The sequence below is a fragment of the Pelophylax lessonae genome, assembly GCF_965119305.1.
Source record: "Pelophylax lessonae genome assembly, chromosome: 3".
Classification (NCBI taxonomy): Eukaryota; Metazoa; Chordata; class Amphibia; order Anura; family Ranidae; genus Pelophylax; species Pelophylax lessonae.
The window spans coordinates 335,183,082-335,209,839 of record NC_138770.1 but is presented as its reverse complement, the minus strand read 5'-3'; the positions used below and the strand labels follow the sequence as shown (position 1 = coordinate 335,209,839).

Genomic DNA, 26,758 nt, shown 5'->3' with positions numbered 1-26,758 from the left:
AGGATGGATTTCAAGGCCACTGAATTTAAAAAAAATGCTGCATGCACCTTTTTTCTGCGGAAAATGAGGGCATAGCAGCCCGTTCAAATCAATGGGCTGCTATGCCTGTGCAAATGTGGGCCGCCAACCCGCATACATGTGAACCACCAACCCGCATACATGTGAACCAGGCCTAAAGCAATAGTAAAGTAATTTATAAACACCTCCTTCAGGTTTAACCCTTCTGTCACCACCAAGAGGTGGTAACAGAAGGGACCGTTCAGATCAGTGCACACATATTCCACTAATTTACATCGCAGTAAACTGGACCAGAGTCCGGGGGAGAGGGGGGAGGGCAGCCGCCGGATCTCCACCGCACATCGGTAAGGCAGGTAGTTAGTAGGGTGGGGGGAGGCAGTTTGTTCAAGTGATCAGGCATCCATGGAACAGCAGGGGAAGTGACCTAAACAGACAGTGCCCAGCCCAACAAAATAATATCACAGCATAGCGTCCAGAGGAGGGCAAGCTGGCAGGGGGCAGCCTCGAGTTCAGTGTTATCTCATTGTCCAGGCTAGGCAAGGGCGGCAACTACAGTGTACGGGTGATTAAATCATACACCGAACAGGCAAACGGTATCCAGAGAAGCGCTGGGCAAACCAGGGCAGACTGACACAGGGGGCAACAGGTACTCACACTAAAGAGATATTACTGTTCAAGGCGTGCATCTCACCCGGCGGTGGTCAGGGGACGCCGTTGGACTGCCATTGCGGGGTGGACCAGCTCCCTCAGCCGGCGGAGAAGAAGGCGGGTAAGCTCTATGTCTGCTGATGCCGAAGTTGCCCGCCGGTTGTATACCATCCATAGGAGCGTCACGATGCAGAGGCGAGAGGCGGAATTCACTGCACCAGTCCGGTAAGTGGACATAGGGGATAGCCAGTGTGGAGCAAAAATGTTCCAGATCCTCCGGAACCCGAAGAAGAGCGGTGCGGCCCTAGGAGGTGGCCGAGAGACCAAAGGGGAACTTCCAACGATAGATGATGGCTCTAGAGCGAAGCTCGTCCAGCAGGGGGCGCAGTTCTCTCCGTCTTTGCAAAGTAATGTTAGAGAGGTCCTGAAACATTTTAATTTCGGCGCCCTGATAGGCAAGGTGTTGTCGGATTCTAGCATTCCGTAAGACATCTTCCTTCACCTGGAAGTTCGCCAGGCAACAGACCACATCTCTAGGCGGATCATTGTCCCTGCCCCGAGGGCGCAGGGCACGGTGAATCCGTTCCAGGACGACCGGCGTGTCAGGGGGTCTGCCCAGCAAGTCATTGCAAATGGCCGCCACAGCTTGCGGGAGATTCTGGTGTTCCACACTCTCAGGAATGCCACGTACCCGCACGTTCTTTCGCTTACCCCTATTATCCAGGTCCTCCACATGGCGATTCAGATCCCTTAACCACTTGCCGACCGCCGCACGACTATCTACGTCGGCGGTCAGCCCCTCACAGGCAAACTAACGTAGGGCTACGTTGCTTGCTTGTGAGGGTCTAGGGAGCGAGCGCGCGCCCCCGGAGGCGCGCTCCCGCGTGGTCACGGACCCTGTCATTCTCCTCGCTGCAAAGACACTGATCACATGGATCTACTATGTAGATCCGTTGATCAGTGTCCTTACAGCTGAAGCCACAGCCAATCACAGTAGAAAGCACGCCCCTAGGGACACACACAGCCCCTCCCTCCCAAATAAAGTTAACCCCTTCACTACCAGTGTATTTTTACAGTAACAGTGCATATATATAGCACTGATTACTGTAGAAATGTCACTGGTAACCCCAAAAGTGTCAAAAATGGCAGTCAAGGGTCCGATCTGTCCGCCGCAATGTCGCAGTACCGCAAAAAAAATCGCAGATCGCCGCCATTACGCGTTAAAAAAAAAAAAACAACAAAAATGACAAAAATCTTTCCCTTTGTTAGTAAACGCGATAACTTTTGCGCAAACCAATCAAAATACGCTTTTTGCGATTATTTTTTTTTTTTTTTTTTTTTTTTTTTTTTTTTTTTTTTACCAAACATAGGTAGCATAAAACAAATTGGCCGAAAAAGTTAAAAAATTTTGATTTTTACATTTTTTTGGGGGGGAATTTCATATAAAAAAATGTGAAAAATATTGTTATTTTTGCAAAATTGACGCTCTTTTTTTGTTTATAGCGCGTGATCAAAAAATCGCACAGATGATCAAATACCACCAAAAGAAAGCTCTGTTTGTGGGGAAAAAAGGACGCCAAATTCGTTTAGGTACAGCGTCGCACGACCGCGCAATTGTCCGTTAAAGTCACGCAGTGCCGAATCGCAAAATACCCCCTGGTCGGAATGGGGGTAAAATCTTCCGGGGCTTAAGTGGTTAAGAGGACTGCGTGGGATTCTGTGACCTGTTGGACATGGCATAGTTGAGGCATCATGACGGGCAGTTGTAGATTCCACTTCTTCCACACGCATCGCCATAGCCTGGAAGTCACTCCGGAGTTCCGCTATGGCCGTAGAGAAGGTGGCTTTAATGTCTAGTTTGATGTCAGTGGCCACCAGCTGTAGATCCGCAAACGATAAGGATGCCGCTGGTCTGGGTACAATCTCTTCAGACGAGGAGGCTCCATCACCCAGGGGGGCCCTACTCGGTGAGCGTCAACGAGACAGGCTGGATGGAGAGGGAGTAGGCCGCTGCGTGTCTCTAGGCTGGGTGCGGAAGATTTCGGGTATATGCCGGCTGATCTGGGTCTCCGGTTCCTGCGGAGAACGGGATCGGGTAGCCGAGGTGCTCCGTGATGTACTCCCCATGGTGGAGTATCAGATAAGGGGTGGTTTCGGGCAGCAGTAGAAAAGGATCAGGCCGTGAGGTGCAGGAGCTCGGAGCTAAGCAGCCATCTTGGATCGGGACCAAGCCACACCCCTCTTCAAGCTTTCGAAGGGCGTAAATTGCGGATTTCACTCCTCACTAACTATCACAGTTTCGGAGGCCATGAAATGCCAAGACACCACAACCCCCCCCCCCCATTCCCCCCCAAATGACCCCTTTTCAGAAAGTAGACACCCTAACCTTTTTGCTGAGAGGCATGTTGAGTGTTTTGCAGATCAAACTTTTTTGTCACAAAAGTTTTCAAATTTTGAAAAAACAGAAAAAGTGTATATTTTTTTTTTTTTTCTTCATTTTCCAAAATAAATGAGAGCTGCAAAATACTCACCATGCATCTTAGCAAACACCCTAGGGTGTCTGCTTTTCGAAAAGGTGTCATTGGGGGGGGGGGGGGGGGGTTTGGGCTATCTTGGCATTTCATGGCCTCCAATACTGTGGTAGGTAGTGAGGAGTGAAATCAACAATTTACGCACTTAGAAGGCCTGAAGGCAGTGATTGTTTTTCCAGGTCCTGTATGCGGCAAGACTGCCAAAACGTCTCACACATGGGGTATCCCCATACTCAAGAGAAGCAGCAGAATGTATTTTGGGGTGTCATTTTAGGACATGTGAGCAATATATCATTTAGTGACACCTTTGTGTAAAATAAAAATAATTTCCCGAAACTTGTGGCAAAACCTAAAGTATTCCATGGACTCAACCTGCCTCTCACCAAAAGCTTGGAGTGTCTACTTTGCAAAACGGGGTCATTTGGGGGGGGTTTGTGCTATCTTGAAATTTCAGAGCCTCCGAAACTGTGATAGGTAGTGAGGAATTAAAATAAGCAATTTGTCATTAGAAAAGCTGAAAGTGGCGATTGGTTTTTGGGGTTCCGTACACAGCTAGACTCCCAAAAAGTCTCACACGTGGTTTCCCTGTACTCTGGAGAAGCAGCAGAATGTATTTTGGGGTGTCATTTCACATATACCCTTGGCATGCCTGAGCAATATCATTTAGTGACAACTTTGTAAAAAAAAAAAAAAAAAAAACAAATGATCATTTTCCTGAAACTTAAAGCAAAATATAAAATACTCCATGGACTCAACATGCCACCTAGCAAAATAGCTTTGGGTGTCTACTTTCCAAAAAGGGGCCATTTACCCCAAGTGTTTGAACTGTCCTGGCATTTTACGCTCCATCTTAGCCACACATCACCCACTCTTTTAACCACTTAAAGATTAAGCCTTTTCTGTGACTTTTTTTGTTTACATGAAAATATATTTATTACTAGAAAATTACTTTGAACCCCCAAACATATATTTTTTTAAAGCCGAGACCCTACAGAACAAAATGGTGGATGTTGGAATTTTTTTTTTGTCACACGGTATTTACGCACAGATTTTTCCTAACGTACTTTTTGCAAAATAATTTTTTTTTTTAAATTTAATACACAAATACACTCTATAATTCCTAATTGTTTTATAAATTTAAAAGATGATCTTATGCCGAGTACATAGATACCAAACATGACATGCTTTAAATTTGCGCACGACCGTGCAGCGTCAACAAACTACGTACATTTTTAAAAGTTTTTACGGATTACCACTTTAGACTTCCAGAGGAGGCTACTGCCAGAATTACTGCCCTCGACCTGGTGTTTGTGGCGATACCTCACATGCATGCTGCAATTGCTGTTTACATATGACACTAGACCGACCCTTGCATGCGCCTTTGCGCGCAAGCACGGAGGGACAGGGGTGCTTGAATTTTTTTTATTTAATTATTTGCTTTATTTTGACACCTTCCCTTTCATTTTTTAAATAATTTTTATTGTTATCACAGTGAATTTACATATCCCCTATGATAGCAATCTGTAGTGACAGGTACTTTTTTTTTTTTTTTTTTTTTTTTTTTTAAATTGTGGTCTATTAGACTCTAGATCTCTCCACTGCCCTTAAAGCATCTGACCACACTAAGATTGTTGTGATAAGATGCTTTCCCATTTTCCCAATGGCGCTGTTTATATCTGGCTAAACCAACGTCATGAAATGCTCATAGCTTCCGGTATCTTAGGCCATAGAGATGATTGTAGCCATTCTTGTCTCCAATCAGCTCTATGGTCAGCTCCACTCTCGGGTTACCCGGTGGGACAGGAGAGCCCGAGAAAAACCACGGAAGGCGGGGGGAGAGTCCCCTCCCACTGCTTGTAAAAGCAGTCTAGCAGGTAATTATCCGCTCGGATCGCTTTTACATGTAAGCCGACCGCTGGCTGTAAAAAAAAAAAAAATACCAAGATGGACACCATCCTGGTATAACCACTCAAAGTCCAGCAACGTACCAGTACATTGCTGTTCCTTGTTTGGCATATATTGAAGGTTTTTTTTTTTTTTTTTTTTTTTTTTTTTTAAGCATGTTGGCTGAACCAAAAATGTATATCCATTAGACCGCCCAACATCCACCCACTTCTCTAATGATGGGTATACAGGATGCAAGCCATGTCTCCTACAGCGCCGCCATCATAAATTTCTATATATGCTGAGTGCAAACGCTGTTGCTGTCAGAATATATAAATCAGTGTGGCAGCTGATGGGCATACCTGGCAGGCAAACAATGGTTAACAATAAAACAGTAAAAATAAAACATTACGTTGGTATCTGAAAAGTAAAAAATGGTTACCAATGAAAAACTGTACCAATAAAGTACAGTAAAAGTAGAGTAGAAGTGGAAGAACAGAAAATGAACTCAGTAAAACGACAACTATTTTTGACTTTATTTTTATTTTGTAATTTGTTTGTAGCCATTTTTGTAACTTTTTTTTTTTTTTTTACACTTTTTTTTTTCTGTAACTGTAAAACATTCCAGTTTAGGGTCTCTCAAAATGTGATCGCCATCGAACATTTTTCAAGACCCTGTGTAAGTGTGCCCTAGACTGTGCAGTGCTGTACCCTATGCTAAAAATCCACCGCTGTGTGTTAGCGATGGAAACATTCCACGATGCAGAGACCAAGTTGGCCAGGACAGAAGGGACAATTAAGTATGGGTCACGCCTAAATCCGCGTTTCGTACAGACACGACATCTTCTTTGGTGGGGAGTGTCTTTGGGTAAGGGTACTCGGGAGGGCATACAGAAAATGCCTCTAATGCAGCAGGCTCACTGCATCTGGTAAGGGAAGTTGGGGAGCAGAACCTCCTAGATACAGGAGGGCTCTGATGATCTCTTCCTGGAATTGTAGGATGGATCCACTTCGTCCTGACGCATTGTATAGCACATAAGCGTTCATTCAGCAGAGCCAATTAAAATAAACAGGCACTTTTTTGTATCAGTGTCTGGCCTTATGGGCAATTAAGTACGGCGCCATCATCTGGTCGTTGTCCACCCCTCCCATATTAAGGTTGTTGTCGTGGACACAGAGGGGCTTCTCCAAAACACCAATTGCCGTAGAAATTTAGACTGCTGTGTCTGCGTGAATGGAGGACAGAACGAAAACATTCTGTGTCCCTCCACTTCACTGTTTTGTTTTCAACTCTGGTATCTACAAGCCGTTCGGGGAAGCCCCAGCGATTAGGTTGCACGGTGCCACATGCGCCAATTTGGAATTCAAGCAGGTGACTAAAAAGTGGCACGCTTGTGTAAAAGTTGTCCACGTATAAATGGTACCTCTTTCCGAATAAGGGTGACACCAAGTCCCAAACTATCTTGCCGCTGCTCCCTATGTTGTCTGGGCATTTGGGGGGCTCCACGGTGCTATCTTTTCCCTCGTAAACACGGAAACTAAATGTATAGCCTGTTGCCCTGTCACAGAGCTTATACATCTTGACCCCGTATCTGGCACGCTTGCTGGGGATTAACTGCTTGAAAGCAAGGCGGCCAGAAAACGTAATCAGGGACTCATCAATGCAGACAACTTGGGGGATAAACAAGGCTGCAAATTGTTAATTGTTTACGAGGGGCCAAATTTTGCAGAGCCGATCATATTCAGGGTCACCCAGAGGACAACAGAGTTCATTGTCACTGAGTGCATGAACCGCAGTAATTGCTCTTATCTCATCCTGGCCATGGAAGCAGAGAACACGCGCATATGGTGAATTGGGTCAGTGGACCAATATGACCGCAACTAACTCCTTTTAGTTATGCCCATGTTGAGGGATAGGCCCAGAAAGGTCTTAAACTCGGAAACCGTTATAGGTTTCCAGCCAAATTGTCTGGCAAGGGTCAAATTTGGGTTTGCGTCGATGAATTGATTAGCATATAAATTGCTTTGGTCCACAATAGATCTGTACAGATCTTCCATGAAAAACCGCTCGTAATAATCAAGGGAAGTAAAATTGGCTGTTTCCACCTGAATTCGGTTGGCCAGTGAATGGGGGGGGGGGGGGGGAGTACGGGCGCTGCAGGATCTGTGGGCTGCCAATCAGGATTTGCCAGCGCATCAGGGAGGACACTATGGGCTCTACGGGCCTGTCTTCGAATTCTCGGTGGCTGCGGGCCACTACTTGTGCTAGCCACACACCAGCTTGAACTGCACTTATGGGACTCGCCACGTCACAAAGTGATACTGCAGTGCTGGTTTGTCTACAACCAGGATGTACTAGGCCGCTAAGAGGGGCTAAACGCAGGTGCTGGCAGATGTCGTTGCCGATCCTGATAACTCTGCGTTTTGGGAACCCGAAACTATTGGGGGCGCTAGTATAGCTCTGATCAGATCAAAGATTTTGATCCGTTCAGACACTATACTAGTAATGGAGGTGTGTATGTGTGTGTCACTGGCAATCAAAGGGTTAAATTATATTTCTAAATATGTGGCGGGGATCTGACGCTGTCCTAGATAGATGCTAACTAATGTCACCTGTGACCCTAATATAGTGATCAGAAAAAAAGATCTGTACACTATAAAAGTGACACTGTGACAGGGCAATGAAGGGGTTAACTGAGGGTGATCAGGGGGTTAAATCTTTATGGGGGGGTGGCGGGTACCCTAAACCTATTTGGAACAGAAACTAACGGTCGCTAACACTAAATGAGGTCTCAAGGCACACTATTACAGAAATCAGCAAAACCGCTATATACTGTATATAGTGTGCACTGTGACAGGGAGTGAAAGGGTTAACTGGGGGGTGATCAGGGGGTTAAATGTGCCTATCTGAGGTGGTGTATGTGTAGTGCTTGGTATACTCAGTTTGAAGCTCTCTCCTCTCAAGCTTGAACCGAAAAGGGTTCCACGAGGGGAGAGAGCAGCATATCCTATGCCGGTGTTAACAAAACACAGACACAGGACGGTCTGCTGTTGGTCAGAGCCGATCGTCAGGACCAGGTCAAAAATCATTGGCCTGGACCTGGTGACTGATCGGTTCTGTAACGATCAGACCATCGCGGGGACGGAGGGCGCGCTCCCCCCAGCCATGCTCGCGACCAGACATAGACCTACGTCGTTTCGCGCAGGGGGGGGCCACGCTGCTGCAGTAAATTGGTGGTGGGCGGTCCGGAACCGGTAAAACAAAAGTATGTGTTACAAATAAAAAAAATTGCTAAATCAAGGTTAGCGTTGTGGCCAGGGTCAGCATTTTATTTAATTTAGTTTTATTGTCGGTGTGTTTTGGGTAGGTTAAAAAAAAAAAAGCCAATGGCACAACTAAAATACACATCTTTTTGAAATGTTTTACCATTTACCACCAAAAGAGAGCCCAGTTTGTCCTGAAAAAACAAGCATACAACACTACCTGGATACAAGTTGTGGTGATATGTGGGGTTTTACTAACGCATGTCAAAGTTGCAAAATTGTGTTCAGGCATTACCGTTTGTTTTACCCTCAGTCATTAAGGGGTTAGTACTGTATTTTTTGCTAACTGAGCTAAATATTTTATTTTCTACAGATGCACTTGATGAAAACATGGACATAAATTCCATGGGACAGGATGAAGGTTTGTCCCAGTTTTGCAAGCATGATTCTTTTTTTCCTTGTTTTTTCTAAATCCTGCATGTTTGGTAGTTTGTCTGCCTGCTATGCTCTTTGTAAAAGCTTTGTTGCTTTTGTCAGTTACTATGGATCTTTCTGCTTCCTCTTTCCGAAATAGCCTTCATGTTTTTAGTGGTGTGGACATTACATTGTTTTTAGCAAACTCCTTGTTTTCCATCCTTGTAGAGTGCAGCACTTTAGATCAGCTAAAGGACATAACTATTTGTTTTACGGGTAAATATCTGATTATTTATTTAGGTTACCTTATGAAATGTGGGTAGTGGTAATCTCTGATAACCATCAACCAACTTGGTCCTAAGCAAGATGTATCTCCAAAAGGTCTACAATTTGGTTTAATTATTTTAAAGTGTTTGTAAACGCTGAAGGTTTTTTTCTCTGTCGCTCATTGACAGACGCAGTCCTCTTGATTAATATCAAATCGGGTTATACTGCCCTCTACAGGAGTAGGACACTAGGCAGACGGAAAACGTTCTGGCCACACCTTAGGGGCAGTCCCAGAGGGTATATCCTCTCTCTCCCTGCTACAGGATGTCTGTTTTTTTTCTGTCTAGTTAGGAGTAAGGACCTAAGTTCCTTGCTGGGATCTTTGGTCCTGGCAAGCTTTTTTTAGAAAAAATTTTTAAGGCAGCTTTTTTCTCCAGTTGTTCCTGTGAGATCTTCAAGCAAGTATGCTGAAACTGGGCGACGGGCTGGATGTTAGGTTCCAGTGGTCACCCCAGTCAGCCTACGAGCGCGTGCAGGCCCTAGCTCCGCGCTGGGTCGGCCGCGACATAGTCCCACTGGACGGGGACTGACCCTGCGAGTTAAACGTCTCGCCTGGACGCCGACGACCAGTTGGAAACTGAGTCACGGCGTCCGTTTTGGTCGACAGCCCCCCCACCTCGGTGGAGAGGGGTTCTGTCAGGAGTTGGCACCCGCCTGTTCCGGTATGGTGAGTAAATTGTTCCCCCCTCTCCCCCTGTCGGGTTTGTGGGTGGTTGCGGGCCCCTCCCTGGGATGACCGGACCTTTATAATCCTGGATCCCCCCTCTATCCTATAACAGGTGTCACAGATCCCCCTCTTGAGGGTGATTGAGTGAATAGGAACCAGAAGGCTTGGTTTGGGAGCGGACAATCGGAAGTCACTGTATGAGGGGCACTGTAAGGGACCATGACTGAAGTCAGTGGCTGGCATTACTATTAGGATGGCCATGTAAGAGGGTGATAGCATCTTACCTGATACATAAGGTGCAATACAGGCCGATGCCTGTGCCTGGACTACCGCCATCCTCCCACAGGCCGTACACCTCCCGCAGGCCGCTACTATCTTGCCACAAGCCGCTGCCATCCTCCACAGGCCGCCGCCATTTTCCCGCAGGTCGCGCGGGGCTGCCATCTTGGCGTAGCCTCGTGTCTCCAGCATGGGGGCGGCCATGTTTGAGATGACCAAACACCTTGAGGAGTAATTGGGAGGCGCCGAAAGGCGTGTAAAGGGGCGGAGCCGCCTCCTTTACCCGGGAAAGCAAGCCAAAGACTTCCTGTCTGTAACAGACAATGCTGGGAGCAGGTTGATAGAAACTTCTGTGCATCAGGTGGTGAGCCTTGGGGTCTCTCTCTCTCTCTCTGTGGGGTCCAAGCAGGTAACACTGAGGGGCGCTATTGCGCTGGGGGACTAAAAAAAAAAAAAAAAAATTTTTCTTTGCAATTATTTTTTTTGTTTGCTGGCAAGTGTCTTGTATAATCAGGGACCCTGCCACACATGTATCCCCACCTGATCCCCTCGAGGTGGCCGCAGGACCCTCCAGTACCCCACTTGTGATAGATGCATTATCAGCAGTTTTGGAGTCTTTGGTATCCCGGGTGGAGGTAGCCTGTCAGGGACGGGGGTCAAGAAAGCGACCCCCTGCCTACCCCTATTTCATCTGATACTTCATATACGGATTCTGAGCTGGTCACTGCAGCCGCAGGTCCCTTTTCTGGGGCTGTTGTCTCAGGTACGGTCTCGTCAGACAGTGAGGAGGACGCTTCTGCCTCCGCCATAGCACAAGAAGAAGCGTTGGTGGATGCACTAGTTGTGTCCGTCCGGGAAACCTTACATTTTGAAGTTACACGTTACACCGGCAGAGGTAGCTGAGACTGATATTCTTTTGGTACTAGCAAGCCTACCAAAATGGCGAAGGGTTTCCCTTGCCCAAATGGGGTCGTCCGAAAACGAACCCCTGCTATTTCCAAACGCATTGCTAGGCGCTATCCGTTTGAGAAATCCCCCGGGCGATAAGACGAAGCCCTCCAAAGCCCCTTCAGGGGGTCTCAAAGGGCGCTGGTCGGGTAAACAGAAGTCCGGCTCAGCCAAGCCTGAAGATAAGTCCAATACAGCCTGGAGGTGCGCCCCCACCCATCTCTGGGGTGGGGGGGACGTCTTCTGGATCCATGGCTTTCCAGAATCCCGGACAAAGGGGTTCGCAAGGTCATACGGTCAGGATATAAGATCGAGTTTCGATCACTTCCACCGGTGCGATTCTTCCCTTCCAATATTCGACTATCCCCGGTTCGCTTAAAAGCTTTGCGGGGGACAGTAATGGACTTGATGCAACAAGGAGTGGTAGTTCCCGTTCCTTGGACAGTTTCAGGGGTTCTATTCGAACCTGTTTACAATGCCCAGGAAAGAGGGCAAGGTGAGTCCAATTTGGGTCTTGGGAGAGATGGAGTCCATCCGAACAGTGGTGGCCTCCCTGCATCAGGGGGGATTTCCTGGCGTCCATAGACATCTAGGATGCCTATCTTCATATCCCCATCTTCGCAGGACCTGAGCGTTTTCTTTGCTTTTCCCAAAGATCATCCCTGGTTCCCACCAGGAGACTGAACTATCTGGGCCTAAATTTGGATACATCCTTGGCAAGAGTGTTTCTCCCTGCGGAGAAACTCCAGAAGATTCAGTCAACGATTCGGATGTTGCTGTCCGTCAACTGGCTGGGACTGATGGTGGCCTCCTTAGAGGCAGTACCATTCGCCCAGTCTCATACCCGAATTCTCCAAGAGGAGATTCTTCTCAAATGGAATCGGAATTCCGATTCCCTGGACAATCGGATCCGGTTAAGCGAGCGGATCAGGGAGTCTCTGGTCTGGTGGCTTCGGTCTCCGATGCTCAGCCAGAGGAAGTAATTTCTTCTGATAAACTCCAGGTTACCGATAAATGTGTTAGAACTGAGAGCGATCAGACTTTGTCTGATTTACTGGACCGAGCAGCTCCAGGGCAGCCCGGTTCGGATCCAATCGGACAATGCCACGGTCGTGGCTTATGTCAATCACCAAGGGGCACCAAGAGTGCCCTGGCGGCCATAGAAGTGGCCAGCATTCTTCATTGGGCGGAACAGTTGTTCCAGCTCTCTCCGCGGTATTCATTCCGGGGGTGGAAAATTGGCAGGCAGATTATTTCAGCCGTCAGATTCTGGATCAAGAGGAATAGTCTCTTCATCCAAAAGTATTTCACCAGCTGTGCCTCCATTGGGGCACCCCGGATGTGGATCTGTTGGCATCTCGGCTCAACAGGAAGGTGCGGAGGTTTGTAGCTTGCGCCCGCGATCCTCTAGCGGACGCAGCAGACGCGCTGATCGCCCCGTGGGGGCAGTATCAGCTACGGTATGCCTTCCGTCATCTTCCCTTTTCTTGCTTTACAATCGCTGGCTTTAACAGCCTGGCTATTGAGACTCAGGTGCTGAAGGACAAGGGATTGTCAACTTCAGTTATTCCTACTTAAATTAAAGCAAGGAAAGCGACTTCTAGGAACGTCTATCATCGCACATGGAGGTCTTATATTGCGTGGTGCGAATCCTTTGGATTTCCTCCACGGGCCTATTCGGTGACCCGAATCTTGGCTTTTCTGCAACAAGGAGTGAGCAGAAGCTGGCCTTGAGTACTGTCAAGGGTCAGGTTTCAGCGTTAGCAATTTTCTTTCAGAAACCTTTGGCTACCCATTCCTTGGTGCGGAATTTCATCCAGGGGGTGCGGCACTTGGCTCCGCCAGTGCGCGCGCCCTTACCGCCCTGGGATCTTAATTTGGTGTTGTCGGTTCTTCAGAAACCTCCCTTTGAAAATATCAGGGAGATTCCCTTGCTTACTTTATCCCAGAAGGTGGCCTTCTTGGTGGCCATTACTTCTGCACGCAGGGTGTCAGAACTGGCCGCATTATCTTGTCGAACTACGGACTTGTTTCGTAAAACGGATTCACTTTTTGTGATCACGGATGGCCCCAAAAAGGGGTTGCCTGCATCTGCCGCGACTATCTCCAAATGGATCAGACAGACGGTGGTACAGGCTTATTCTATTAAGGGTCGGAATCCTCCGTTCCCCGTTAAGGCGCACTCCACTCGGGCGCTTAGTGCTTCCTGGGCTTTCCGCCATCAGGCGTCAGTGGTCCAGGTTTGCAAGACGGCTACCTGGTCGTCGGTTCATACCTTTACAAAATTTTATAAAGTTGATGTGATGGCATCGGCAGATGCCTCTTTTGGCCGCAAGGTTCTACAGGCCGCTGTTTGAGGAGACCGCTGGTCTACCTCGAGGGTTTTTCCTGTTGGGAGTCTCATCTGTTTGACTGATGAGCCTTTAAGACTTCTAGTCTGCACCAGTTGGGCCTTCTGGATTTAAATTTTGATTTCTGTTATCCCACCCCTCATTTGTGGCACTGCTTTGGGACGTCCCGATTTGATATTAATCAAGAGGACTGCGTCTGTCAATGAGCGACAGAGAAAAATGGATTTTTGTAAAATCTTACCGTAAAATCCTTTTCTCTTAAGCTCATTGACAGATGCAGTACCCGCCCCTCTACTTTTGAGTTGGGTTGGGTTAAATTCTCTGACACTGCTTTGTGACATAACTGACATCCTGTAGCAGGGAGAGAGAGGATTTACCCTCTGGGACTGCCCCTAAGGTGTGGCCAGAACGTTTTCCTTCTGCCTAGTGTCCTACTCCTGTAGAGGGCAGTATAACCTGATTTGATATTAATCAAGAGGACTGCGTCTGTCAATGAGCTTAAGAGAAAAGGATTTTACGGTAAGATTTTACAAAAATCCATTTTTACCTCCATGCATTCTATTCAACCTTTTTCTGTGCAGCAGCCGCAGCTTGGGATTGAGTCTGCTCGAGTGCCCCCTTTTGCAATCTGCTTTCTCTGGGGGCACTTGACAGGAGAGAGACCAGGAGCGCCAGCGGGGGGACCCTAGAAGAGGAGGATCAGAGCTGCTCTGTGCAAAACTACTGCACAGAGCAAGTATGACATGTTTGTTATTTAAAAAAAAATTACTTTAAAATCCCTTAAATGTGTTTTGTCAAGTGTTACACAGCCTTTAGATGGATATACACGACACCATTGCAGGTGAAGTTTTGTTACGTGTTTGTGTTTTATGTATGTTTACAATTAAAACTTGGTATCCTGCTTAGAGATGACACTGTTACATACCGTTTTTTATAACCTCATTAAAAAAGTTAAACAGACCCAACTGATTAACTCCTGGCCTGTACTAGTGTTGCATTCATAGGCCATGAGGAGTATATTAGTTCAAATAGTGGTGCATACTGTATGGTGGGATAACCGAATGAGATAAATGTACAAAGATTTTGTTTAAGAACAAAGTAAGCTTCCCAAAGAACTGAGCTTTGCAAAGCTAGATGTTTATTTCATAGTTCTAAATCCACTTTTTGCGATCAGGGTGCCTTCGGGGTACTTTGGGGGTGCCCTGACAAAATGCGTAAAAATTGCCCAAAAATTGTCAAGCCTGCTTTATTGCAAAAAACACAGGGTTTTTTTTGTGCACCATTACAATCTTGGGCACTGTGAGGGCCAGCCACTGGCATCCTAACAACTGATTATGTAATTGGTTGATAAGGATGTCAGGTGCCTAAATCCTTGTTTGCCCCTCTCCATCAGCACTGGGTTCACTTTAGCTAAGTAAGTTAGAAGAGGAAAGCTGGAATACTATTCAGTACCAGTGTGTAATGGTGTATTCGCTTTGTAAGAAAAAATCAACTCTAATGGTGGGTGTCCTACATGTGTGGATGATAGAAAAAAGGTGAAAAACACCTACCCCCACGGGTCCGCGCTTGCTAGCAAGTAAACCAAAATAATATCCAGTAATGAGTGCGGGCATTAACCTAAAATAACTTCTTGAAAAAAATGGGATAGATTTGGGAGTGGATGGTAAATATATATCATAAATAATGGAAAAAAAAAAGAAATATCCCACACTACATAAATAAAAAGGGTGTATACACAATAGTGGGATATGTGCTGATGAACAGTGAAAAAAATCCCTTAAATATATATACTGGAACACTTAGTGCACTAGGGGATTTTTTTTCACTGTACGTTTTTCACCTTTCTCCAATTTTTTTTTTCTATCAACCATAGGTGTCTCCTGGCACGGGTGATTATTTCTGTTTTACATGTGTGGATGATGTTGCATTATGTAAATACCATTGTTTAAAGGTGATGGTGCGCTTTTCTTATATGTGAAAAATCATATATTGAACAATATATAGCAAAAATGGGGAAAAAAACCCAATCGAAATCACAGTGATGAGTGAATGTGTGTAAATGAACAAACGAAATTTACAAATAACACTCAATGTGACTATACAAATAAAACATTGAAATAAAAGTCCATTGGATATTATGATCCAAAATGTGAAAAATGGTGAAGAGAATCCAATTAAAAATCAAGGTGATGATGTAGTGTTCCCTCCACCGGGTGAAATGCCTCCTTACCTGGCGGAAAGAAGGTAAGTGCCTGATAATGATATTCTAATATGAAAAAACCAGTGTTCTAATTCCACCTGCACACGTGCACGGTCACCCGGGTGATAAATAAATGCAAGCCTCTTACCAGATGTAAGAGACAATCAAGCCTCTAAATATTCTGATCATGAGGATGCTTCCTTAACACCGTGGATGGATGAAATCATTCCCACTTTCTTCCCTCTGTATAAGCCAGCGTGTGTCTCCTATTCTTTTGGGGTGATAGACTCCCCGCGATGTTCCAAAGTACATGAAAGAATGGATGACATTCCTGCCTGCTCGATCCTTCCTATGACTACCTTGTGGACCTTTAGTATTCTTAATTTAATATATGCATATATTAAATTAAGAATACTAAAGGTCCACAAGGTAGTCATAGGAAGGATCGAGCAGGCAGGAATGTCATCCATTCTTTCATGTACTTTGGAACATCGCGGGGAGTCTATCACCCCAAAAGAATAGGAGACACACGCTGGCTTATACAGAGGAAAGAAAGTGGGAATGATTTCATCCATCCACGGTGTTAAGGAAGCATCCTCATGATCAGAATATTTAGAGGCTTGATTGTCTCTTACATCTGGTAAGAGGCTTGCATTTATTTATCACCCGGGTGACCGTGCACGTGTGCAGGTGGAATTAGAACACTGGTTTTTTCATATTAGAATATCATTATCAGGCACTTACCTTCTTTCCGCCAGGTAAGGAGGCATTTCACCCGGTGGAGGGAACACTACATCATCACCTTGATTTTTAATTGGATTCTCTTCACCATTTTTCACATTTTGGATCATAATATCCAATGGACTTTTATTTCAATGTTTTATTTGTATAGTCACATTGAGTGTTATTTGTAAATTTTGTTTGTTCATTTACACACATTCACTCATCACTGTGATTTCGATTGGGTTTTTTTCCCCATTTTTGCTATATATTGTTCAATATATGATTTTTCACATATAAGAAAAGCGCACCATCACCTTTAAACATATACACGTCTTATCATCTGGTTGCAGCCTTTCACCCAATCAGCGCACCCCTTTCTTTTCAACATGTAAATACCATTGCTTTAGTTCTTTACATTTTAGAATGGGGTTTCGTGAGATTGTACATTATTTTAACTGCCTTGACTAAAAAAAGGTTGGGAAACACTGTTCTTAATATTAACCACTTGCCGACTGCCGCAAGTACATATACATGTACCGGTACGTCACTAGCCTTCGCCGCTCTGGCGCGTGCGCTCCCGCCGATGACTCGATTGGGTTCAGAACCGATCAGTCATCAGGTCCAGGCCTATCAAATTACACTCTAAGCCTGTGAAATGTAAACACAGGCTTAGAGAAGATGTGCCCTCCCATCCCATCGCCTTTTTGGATCCAGCGTGAGAGGAGAGCACGTCTAACTGTGAGTAACTGCACAAGCACACCCACACACAGGTATATAGGCACATTTAACCCCCGATCGCCCCCCCAATTAACCCCTACAGCCCCTGACACACACACTGTATACAGCATATAGCGTTTTCCTATATACCTGTATAAGTGTGATTTGTGCTCAGGTGTAGCGCTTGCGACCCCCCCCCCCTTTTTCCACTTAAATTACCCGCCACCCCCCTCCTCCCCATAAAGATTTAACCCCCTATCCCCCCCCCTGATCACCTCCAGTTAACCCCTACCCAGCTGTCACATTCAACACTAATACAAACGTAATATACAGTGTTTTTGTATTAGTGTGATTGTGATCAAAATTAGCGCAGGCGACTAAGTTTCTGTCCCAAGAAGGTTTAGGGTCCCCGCCGCCCCCCAATAAAGATTTAACCCCCTGACCCCCCCTTGATCACCCCTACACCCCCTGCCACAACACACACCATATACAGTATATAGCATTTTCCTATATACCCGTATAAGTGTGATTTGTTGTCAGGTGTAGCGCTTGCGGCCCCCCCTTTTCCACTTAAATTACCCGCCACCCCCCAATAATGATTTAACCCCCTGATCCCCCCCCAGTTAACCCCTACCCCCGTCACATTCAACACTAATACAAACGTAATATACTGTGTTTTTGTATTTTTTGTATTAGTGTGATTGTGATCAGAATTAGCGCAGGCGACTAAGTTTCTGTCGCAAGGAGGTTTAGGGTCCCTGCCACCCCCCCCCATAAAGATTTAACCCCCTGATCTCCCCCTGATCACCCCTACACCCCCTGCCACAACACACACTGTATACAGTATATAGCATTTTCTATATACCCGTATAAGTGTGACTTGTGACCAGGTTTAGCGCTTGCCACCGTTTCTTTTATCCGTTTAGCCCCTTGCCAGACCATTCGGCTGGAAACCTATAACGGTTTCCGATTTTAAAATCTTTCTGGGCCTTTCCCTCCACATGGGCATAACTAAACAGAGTGAAGTGCGGCTATATTGGTCCACTAGCCCAGTTCACCATATGCGCATGTACTCTGCCTCCATGTCCAGGGCGAAATATGAGGAAATTCTGCGATTTATGCATTTCAGCGACAATGAACTCTGCCGTCCTCGGGGAGACCCTGAATATGATCGGCTCCACAAAATTCGGCCCCTCATAGACCACTTCAATCAGCGGTTTGCAGCCTCGTTCACCCCTGAAGTTGTCTGCATTGACAAGTCCCTGATTAAATTTACTGGCCGCCTTGCTATGAAACAGTACACTCCCCAGCAAGCGTGCCAAGTACGGGGTCAAGCTGTATAAATTGTGTGACAGGGCCACAGGTTATACAGTTAGCTTCCGGGTCTATGAGGGAAAAGATAGCTGTGTGGAGCCCCCGAACTGCCCAGACTACATAGGGAGCAGCGGCAAGATTGTTTGGGACTTGGTGTCACCCTTATCCGGAAAGGGGTACTATTTGTACGTGGACAACTTTTACACAAGCGTGCCACTATTTAGTCATCTTTCTGAATTACAAATTGGCGCATGTGGCACCGTGCGACCTAATCGCCAGGGCTTGTAAATTCCTGTCTTAGTCGGGGGGCGAGAGCCTGCTTGAAAACTGACAAATTGCTTGCGGTGAAGTGGAAGGATACACGGGATGTTTATGTTCTGTCCTCCCTTCACGCAGACACGACGATCCAAATCCCTACAGCAACTGGCGTTGTGGAGAAACCCCTCTGTGTGCACGAATATAACCTTAATATGGGAGGGGTGCACCTTAACGACCAGCTTTTGGCGCCGTATTTAGTTGCCCGTAAAGCCAGACGCTGGTACAAAAAAGTGTCTGTTTACCTTTACCAATTGGCTATGCTGAACGCCTTTGTCCTATACAGGACGAACTGGATCCTTCCGGGAATTCCAGGAAGCGATCATCCTTGCCTACCTGTACCCAGGAGGCATGCCTGCCCAACTTCCCCTTCCAGATGCAGTGAGCCGGCATGAGAGACATTTTCTTTATGTCCTCCCGAGTACCCCTACCCAAAGACGACCCCAAAGACGATGTCGTGTCTGTAGCAGGCGCAGATGTAGGCGTGACACCCGTTATTATTGTCCCAAATGTCCTGACCAACCTGGTCTCTGCATCGGGGAATGTTTCGAGCGCTACCATACACTAGTGGAGTTTTAGTGTAGGATACAGCACGACACAGTGTAGGGCACACAAACACAGGGTCTCGAAAGATGTTGGATGTCCATCGACATTTTGAGAGACCCAAGCTGGAAGATCGCAGTCCCAAATCATGTCACAACAGTTGGAAAGAAAAATAAAAGGATCCAAAAACTGTTGTTGTGTCAGTCATTTTATGTTTTTCTACTCTTCCTACTGTACTTTTAATGTACTTTGTTTTTTCTTTTGTGACCTGTTTCTCTTGCAGGTACTCGTCTGCTGCCACGACATTGATTTTATATATTCTGACAAACCGCGTTTGCGCTCAGCATATATGGATATCTTTGCTGGCAGCAGCTGTGGTGATTTTCTGATTTCAGCACTGCAGTTAAAATCCTATTTTGGTGCACGTGGATAGTGTCGTGTATACCCATCATTAAATTCAGTGGGTGGTTGTTTGGGCGGTTAATGAGTAATACTACACATTATTCCTGTGCTGATTTCTGATAGGTTCACTTTTTTTTCGTTCAGCCCACAGGCTGCATGAAAAAAAAAACCTATATGCCAAACAAGGACCAGCAATGTACTGGTACGTTGCTGGACTGAGTGGTTATACCAGGATGATGCCTGCAGATTTAGGCATCCTCTTGGTATCGTTTTTTACAGCCAGCGGTCGGCTTACATGTAAAAGCAATCCTAGCAGGTAATTGGCCACTAGACTGCTTTTACATGCAGTGGGAGGGGACTCCCCCCCCCCCCCCCCCCCCCCTTCTGTGGTTTTTCTCGGGCTCTCCTGTCCCACAGTTTAACCCGAGAGTGCAGCCGGTGGTTCAATTATCTAACCATAGAGCGAATTGGAGATGAGAGTGGCTCCAATCATCTCTATGGCCTAAGATACAGGAAGCTACGAGCATTTCATGACTTCTGTTTCACCAGAAATAAACAGGGCCATTGGGAAATTGGGAAAGTATTTTATCACACCAATTTTGGTGTGGTCAGATGCGTTAAGGTCAGAGGAGAGATCTAGAGTCTAAAAGACCCCAATTTTTTAAAAAGAGTACCTGTCACTACAGATTGCTATCATAGGGGATATTTAAATTCACTGTGATAACAATAAAAATGATTTAAAAAAAAAAAAAAAAAAAAAATGAAAGGAAAGGTGTCAAAATAACATAAAAAAGCAAAATTTAAAAATCAAACCCCCTCCCCCCCGTCCCCCAGTGCTTGCACGCAATGGCGCGCGCTAGCGTTGGTCTAGTGACATATGTAAACCGCAATTGCAGCATGCATGTGAGGTATCGCCGCGAACGCCAGGTCGAGTGCAGTAATTCTTGCAGTAGACCTCTGTAAGTCTAAAGTGGTAACCTGTAAAGACTTTTAAAGGTTTTTAAAAATGTACATACTTTGTTGCCGCTGCAGAGGCGTGTGCAATTTTTAAAGCATGTCATGTTTGGTATCTATGTACTCGGCATAAGATCATCTTTTACATTTTACCATACAAATTGGAATTATATAGTGTATTTGTGCAATAAATTTAAAAAAAAATTATTTTTTTCGCAGAAATTGCGTTTGGAAAATCTGTGCGCAAATACCTTGTGACAAAAAAATTTGCAACCTCCACCATGTTATTCTATTGGGCCTCTGCTTTAAAGAAATATATAATGTTTGGGGGTTCAAAGTAATTTTCTAGTAAAAAAAAAAAATATTTTTTCATGTAAACAAAAATTTACAGAAAAGGCTTGGTTTTCAAGTGGTTAGAAGAGTGGGTGATGTTTGATTAAGATTGAGCATAAAATGCCGGGACAGTTCAAACACCCCCCCCCCCCCCAAATGACCCCTTTTTGAAAAGTAGACACCCAAAGCTGTTTGCTGAGAGGCATGGTGAGTCCATGGAATATTTTATATTTTGCCACAAGTGTCGGGAAAATTATGTTTTTTTTTTTACAGAAAGTTGTCACTAAATGATATATTTGCTCACACATGCAATGGGTATGTGTGAAAAGACACCCCAAAATACATTCTGCTGCTTCTCCTGAGTACAGGGATACCACATGTGTGAGACTTTTTGGCAGCCTAGCTGTGTACGTGATCCCGAAAACAATCCACATCTTCAGGTTTTCTAATGGCGTAAATTGCTGATTTTACCCCTGACTACCTATCAGTTTCAGAGGCCCTGAAATTTCAAGATAGCACAAAACCCCCCCAAATGACCCTATTTTGCAAAGTAGACACTCCAAGCTATTGGCTGAGAAGCATGGTGAGTCCATGGAATAGTTTATATTTTGCCACAAGTTTCGGGAAAATTATTATTATTTTGTTTTTTTTTTTGTCGGTCATACTTTCTGCATCAGTAATATCAAAGCACTGAAGGAACCCTCAGTAGCTAATGAATCCGCAAAACCCTTTTCATATTGTTTAGGGCGGGAACGAGTGCTGCCCTGGAAGACTTCTTAGAAAAAGAGTTACCAGGTACCTAACTCAGTTTTCTCTAATCGTCTTCCAGGGCAGCATCTGAGAGGATGTAGCAAGCAATACTTACTAGGGAGGGGATAAAGTCTGGAGCACTTTGGGACCAAACATCTGGTCCTGCCTGGACAGCTGGTCAATGCAGTAATGCCTGGCAAAGGTATTGAAGCTCAACCATGTCACTGCCCTGCAGATATGCTCCAGTGATGCTCTTTCGCCGATTAATTATGCCCAAGCCCTGGTCGAGTGGTCATGATTCAGCTCGGCGGGGCAAGGTTTAAAGCCTGTTAGGTTGTTTGAATAGCAAGCTTTATCCATCTGGCTATCGTACTTTGTCGCTCATTGACAGACGCAGGACTGATATCTTGATATCCGCAGGGTTATACTGCCCCCTACAGGAGTAGGACACTAGGCAGGAAAAAAGTTCTGGCCACACCCATGGGCAGTCCCAGGGGGTATATCCTCTCTCCCTGCTATAGGATGTCAGTTTTTAAGGACCTAAGTTCCTTGCTGGGATCTCTGGTCCTGGCAAGCTTTTTTTAGATAAATGTTATTTTAGTTAGCTTTTTTTCTCCAGTTGTTTGTGTGAGATCTTCAAGCAATTATGCCGGATCTGGGCGACGGGCTGGATGTTGAGATCCAGTGGTCACCGCAGCCGGCCTACGAGCGCGTGCAGGCCCAGCTCCGCGATGGGTCGGCTGCGACATAGTCCCGCTGGACGGGGACTGGCCCGCGGGTTAAATGTCCCGCCGAGTCGCATACGACCGGTCGATGGCTGAGTCGCAGCGTCTCCTTTGGCCGACACCCCCCCCCCCCCAACTGATTGGTGAGGGGTTTTGTCTGGAGTGGTGCCCGCTCTGTTCCGGTATGGTGAGTAAATGCTTCCCCCCCTGCTCCTCAAGGCTGACTCTGGGGTGGACCTGGGCCCCTCCCTTGGACGGTCAGACCCACACTAATCTGGGTTCCCCTCTGTGCACCCCCCCCTGTGGTGTCCCTCTCCCCCTCCCTTCCCCCCTACGGGGGGGGGGGGGTGTTTGTGTGTCTGTGGGGTGGCTCGCCGTTCATGCAAGCCGCTAAGGGGGGGGGGTCCCGAGTGCGGACGGCTGTTGTGCGGACGGCTTCCTCCCTGGCTTCCCAGGGCCTACCTGCCGATCGATCATCTGTTAGTGGATGTAGGGACCCCCCTTCCCACCGCAGCGCGCGGGGGAGGCCATTTGTTTGGAGTCCCTCATGGGGCTGGCCATCTTGGTACACCCAGCTCGTTTTGTTTGCAGAGCTGGGCAGCTGTGGGAGTTATTGAGGGCGTGTGAGGGGGTGGAGCCCCTCCCTAGACCCGGGAAGATCGCTCCACAGGACTTCCTTGTCATGCAGACAACGCTGAGAGCAGTCCTGTTGAACTCTGGTGCATCGTGTGGTGAGCCTTTTGGGGGTCTCTCTCTCTGCGGGGGTCTCGAGGCACGCTGTCTGACCATTGAGGGGCGCTGCAGCGCTGGGTGACATTTTACAAAAAAAAGGGGGCTAAAAAGCGACCCCCGCCTACCCCTGTCTTGTCTGATGCCTCAGATTCTGATCCTGAGCCAGTCGCTGCTGCTGCGGGTTCCTCCTCTGGGGCTGCTGTCTCGCGCCCCTTCTCCTCTGATAGTGAGGATGACCTTTCTGCCTCCGCCATAGCGCAAGACAAGGCACTGGTGGACGCACTGATTGTGTCTGTCCGGGAGACCCTAAAACTGGAGGTTGCACCTGCGGATGCAGCTCATACGGAAGGTGCCTTTGGCACTCGCAAGCCCTCCAAGGTGGCGAAGGTGTTTCCCTTTCCCAAATGCTTTGACGATATCATTAAGGAGTCGGTCCGTCCAAAACGACCCCCTGGGATGCCCAAACGGATTGCTAGGCGCTACCTGTTAGAAGAGTCCTGCCTTAAAAAATGGACGGTGCCAGCCTTCGGTGGATCCACCGGTTTCCAGACTAAGGCTACTGTTATCCCGTTGGAGCATTCCCCGTCCTTTCGGGATCCAGTTGATCGTAGGGTGGAATCTGTGTCCCATTCCATATTCTCCCTGGCAGGGTTGGCCTTAAGACCAGTGTTTTCCATTGCTCTGGTTTCACAGACGTTGAAGGAATGGGCCAAGCTGTTACGGGCGACCAGGCAAAGCCCTCCAGAGCCCCCCCCCCGGGGGGTTTCAAGAGACCCTGGTCTGGTAAGCAAAAATCCGGTCCTTCCAGACCTGAGGATAAGACCGCTTCAGCCTGAAGGTGCGCCCCCACCCATATCAGGGGTGGGGGGGTGTCTTTGCCGGTTCCCGGACCCGTGGCTCTCCAGGATTCAAGACAAATGGGTTCACGAGGTCATACGGTCGGGATACAAGATCGAGTTTCGATCGCATCCACCGGTGCGGTTCTTCCCTTCCAATATGCGACTGTCCCCGAATCGCCTAACGGCTATGTTGGGGGCAGTGCTGGACTTGATGCAACAAGCAGTGGAGTCCATTCGCACAGTGGTGGCCTCCCTGCATCAGGGGGATTTTCTTGCGTCCATAGACATCAAGGTGCCTATCTTCATGTTCCCATTTACACAGGACACCAGCGGTTTCTGCGCTTTGCTGTGGGAGAGGACCATTATCAGTTTGTGGCGTTCCACTTTGGTCTCGCTTCTGCTCCCCGGGTTTTCACAAAGGTTTTGGCCCCGGTTCTGGTGCCGTTGCTGCAGCGGGGCATATCTGTCCTGGGCTACCTGGACGACCTCCTCCTCTGTGCGGAGTCTCCGCAGGCTCAGTGTCATACGCGGACTCTCCAAAAGGAGATTCTTCTCAAATGGAACCGGAATCCCGATTCCCTGGACAATCGGATCCGGCTGAGCGAGTGGACCAGGGAGTCTCTGGTAACTGAGAGCGATCAGGTTTTGCCTGGATCAAGCATCTTCGGGGCTGCCCGGTTCGGATTCAGTCGGACAATGCCACGGGTTGGGGCACCCCGGATGTGGATCTGTTGGCATCTCGGCTCAACAGGAAGGTGCGGACGCCACAGACGCACTGGTTGCTCCGTGGGGGCAGTATCAACTGCTGCATGCCCTTCCTCCTCAAGTTGCTGCCGAAACTTCTTCGCAGAATAGAGACGGAGGGAATTCGTGTCATCCTTGTGGCTCCGGACTGGCCTCGTCGGGCCGGGTACGCCGACTTGGTCAGGCTGGTCGTGGACGCTCCTTGGCGACTTCCTCTCAGGGAGGATCTGCTGTCTCAGGGACCGATCTTCCATCCTGCTTTACGATCGATGGCTTTGACGGCTTGGCTGTTGAGAGCCAGGTGCTGAAGGACAGGGGTTTGTTTCAGTTATTCCTACTCTGATTAAAGCAAGGAAAGCGACTTCCAGAAAGCTCTATTATCGCACATGGAAGTCTTATATCGCGTGGTGTGAGTCCCTCGGGGTTCCTCCACGCTCTTACTCGGTGGCTCGGATCTTGGCCTTCCTGCAATGGGGGGTTGGGCAAAAGCTGGCCTTGAGCACTATCAAGGGTCAGGTTTCAGCATTGGCCATCTTCCAGAGGCCACTGGCTACTCATTCTTTGGTGCGGAATTTCATCCAGGGGGTGCGGCACCTGGCTCCTCCGGTGCGCACGCCCTTGCGGCCTGGGATCTTTGGTGTTGTCAGTTCTCCAGAAACCTCCCTTTGAAAATATTAGGGAGATTCCCTTGCTTACCTTATCCCAGAAGGTGGCCTTTTTGGTGGCTATCACTTCTGCACGCAGGGTGTCGGAGCTGGCGGCGTTGTCTTGTCGTTCCCCATATCTGGTGGTTCATAAGGATAAGGTGGTTCTTCGTCCGAATCCATCCTTCCTTCCTAAGGTGGTTTTCGACTTTCACTTGAATGAGGATATTGTGTTACCTTCCCTGTGTCCTAAGCCCAGTCATCCTCGGGAGTTTGCGTTACACTCCTTGGATGTGGTTCGGGCGATCAGGGTGTACTTGGCTACTACTGACTCTTTTTTCGTAAGGCTGATTCACTTTTTGTGATCACAGATGGCCCTAGAAAGGGGTTGCCTGCGTCTGCCGCGACTATCTCCAGATGGATCAGACAGACGGTGGTGCAGGCTTATTCTATTAAGGGTCGGGTTCCTCCGTTCCCTGTTAAGGCGCACTCTACTCGGGCTCTTAGTGCTTCCTGGGCCTTCTGCCATCAGGCGTCGGTGCTTCAGGTTTGCAAGGCGGCTATCTGGTCGTCGGTTCATACCTTTACAATTATAAGGTTGATGTGCTGGCATTGGCGGATGCCTCTTTCGGCCGCAAGGTTTTGCAGGCCGCTGTTTGAGGGGACCTTTGGTCTACCTCTGGGGTTTTGTTTTTTTCAGGTGGGTCTCATCTGCTTGGTTCAATGAGTCCTCTATTCTTCTGGTTGGCTCAGTTTTGGCCTTCTGGATTGGATTTTATTTGTTATCCCACCCCTCATTTGTGGCACTGCTTTGGGACGTCCCTACGGATATCAAGATCTCAGTCCTGCGTCTGTCAATGAGCGACAGAAAACTGGATTTTTGACTTACCGTAAAATCCTTTTCTCTTAGGTCCGGTTCACACTGATGCGATGCGGGAAGGCTGCGAACTCGCAGCCTGTTCCCGCATCGCACACGCACCCTCGGCAGTTCACACTGCCATATGCGATACGCTGGGGGTGTCAATGTAATCTTAACGACACCCCCAGTTTGATCGCATATCGCAGTGCGATCGTGCAGTTCGCACAGGATCGGATCGCACAAGTGTGAACCGCTGTGCGATCCGATCCTGATGCGGCTGCAAAAATGCCTCCTGTGCGTGTTTGCTGCGGGAGCGATGCGAATTTAGCCATACAGTTTGTATGGGTAAACTCGCACCGCACAGCTGATCGCATGTAATGTCGGCGCAGTGCGCTCCGACATTACATGCGAACCCCGCACACGCACAAGTGTGAACCGGGGCTTAAGCTCATTGACAGACGCAGTACCCGCCCCTCTATTTTGAGTTGGGTTGGTATGAGTCTCTGACACTGCTTTGTTACATAACTGGCATCCTATAGCAGGGAGAGAGAGGATATACCCCCTGGGACTGCCCATGGGTGTGGCCAGAACTTTTTTCCTGCCTAGTGTCCTACTCCTGTAGGGGGCAGTATA

The 26,758-nt window shown here is 47.5% G+C and overlaps 1 protein-coding gene across 2 annotated transcripts in view; it reads left to right on the top strand.

The window, feature by feature from the left end:
• ZNF451 (zinc finger protein 451) overlaps nucleotides 1-26,758 on the top strand; it is a 219,688-nt gene that overhangs the window by 177,366 nt on the left and 15,564 nt on the right. For both annotated transcript variants that reach the window (XM_082249986.1, XM_082249985.1), the window contains one exon: nucleotides 8,719-8,766. In XM_082249986.1, coding sequence (XP_082106112.1) covers nucleotides 8,719-8,766 — 48 coding nt within the window. The remainder of the gene's footprint in view (nucleotides 1-8,718; nucleotides 8,767-26,758) is intronic.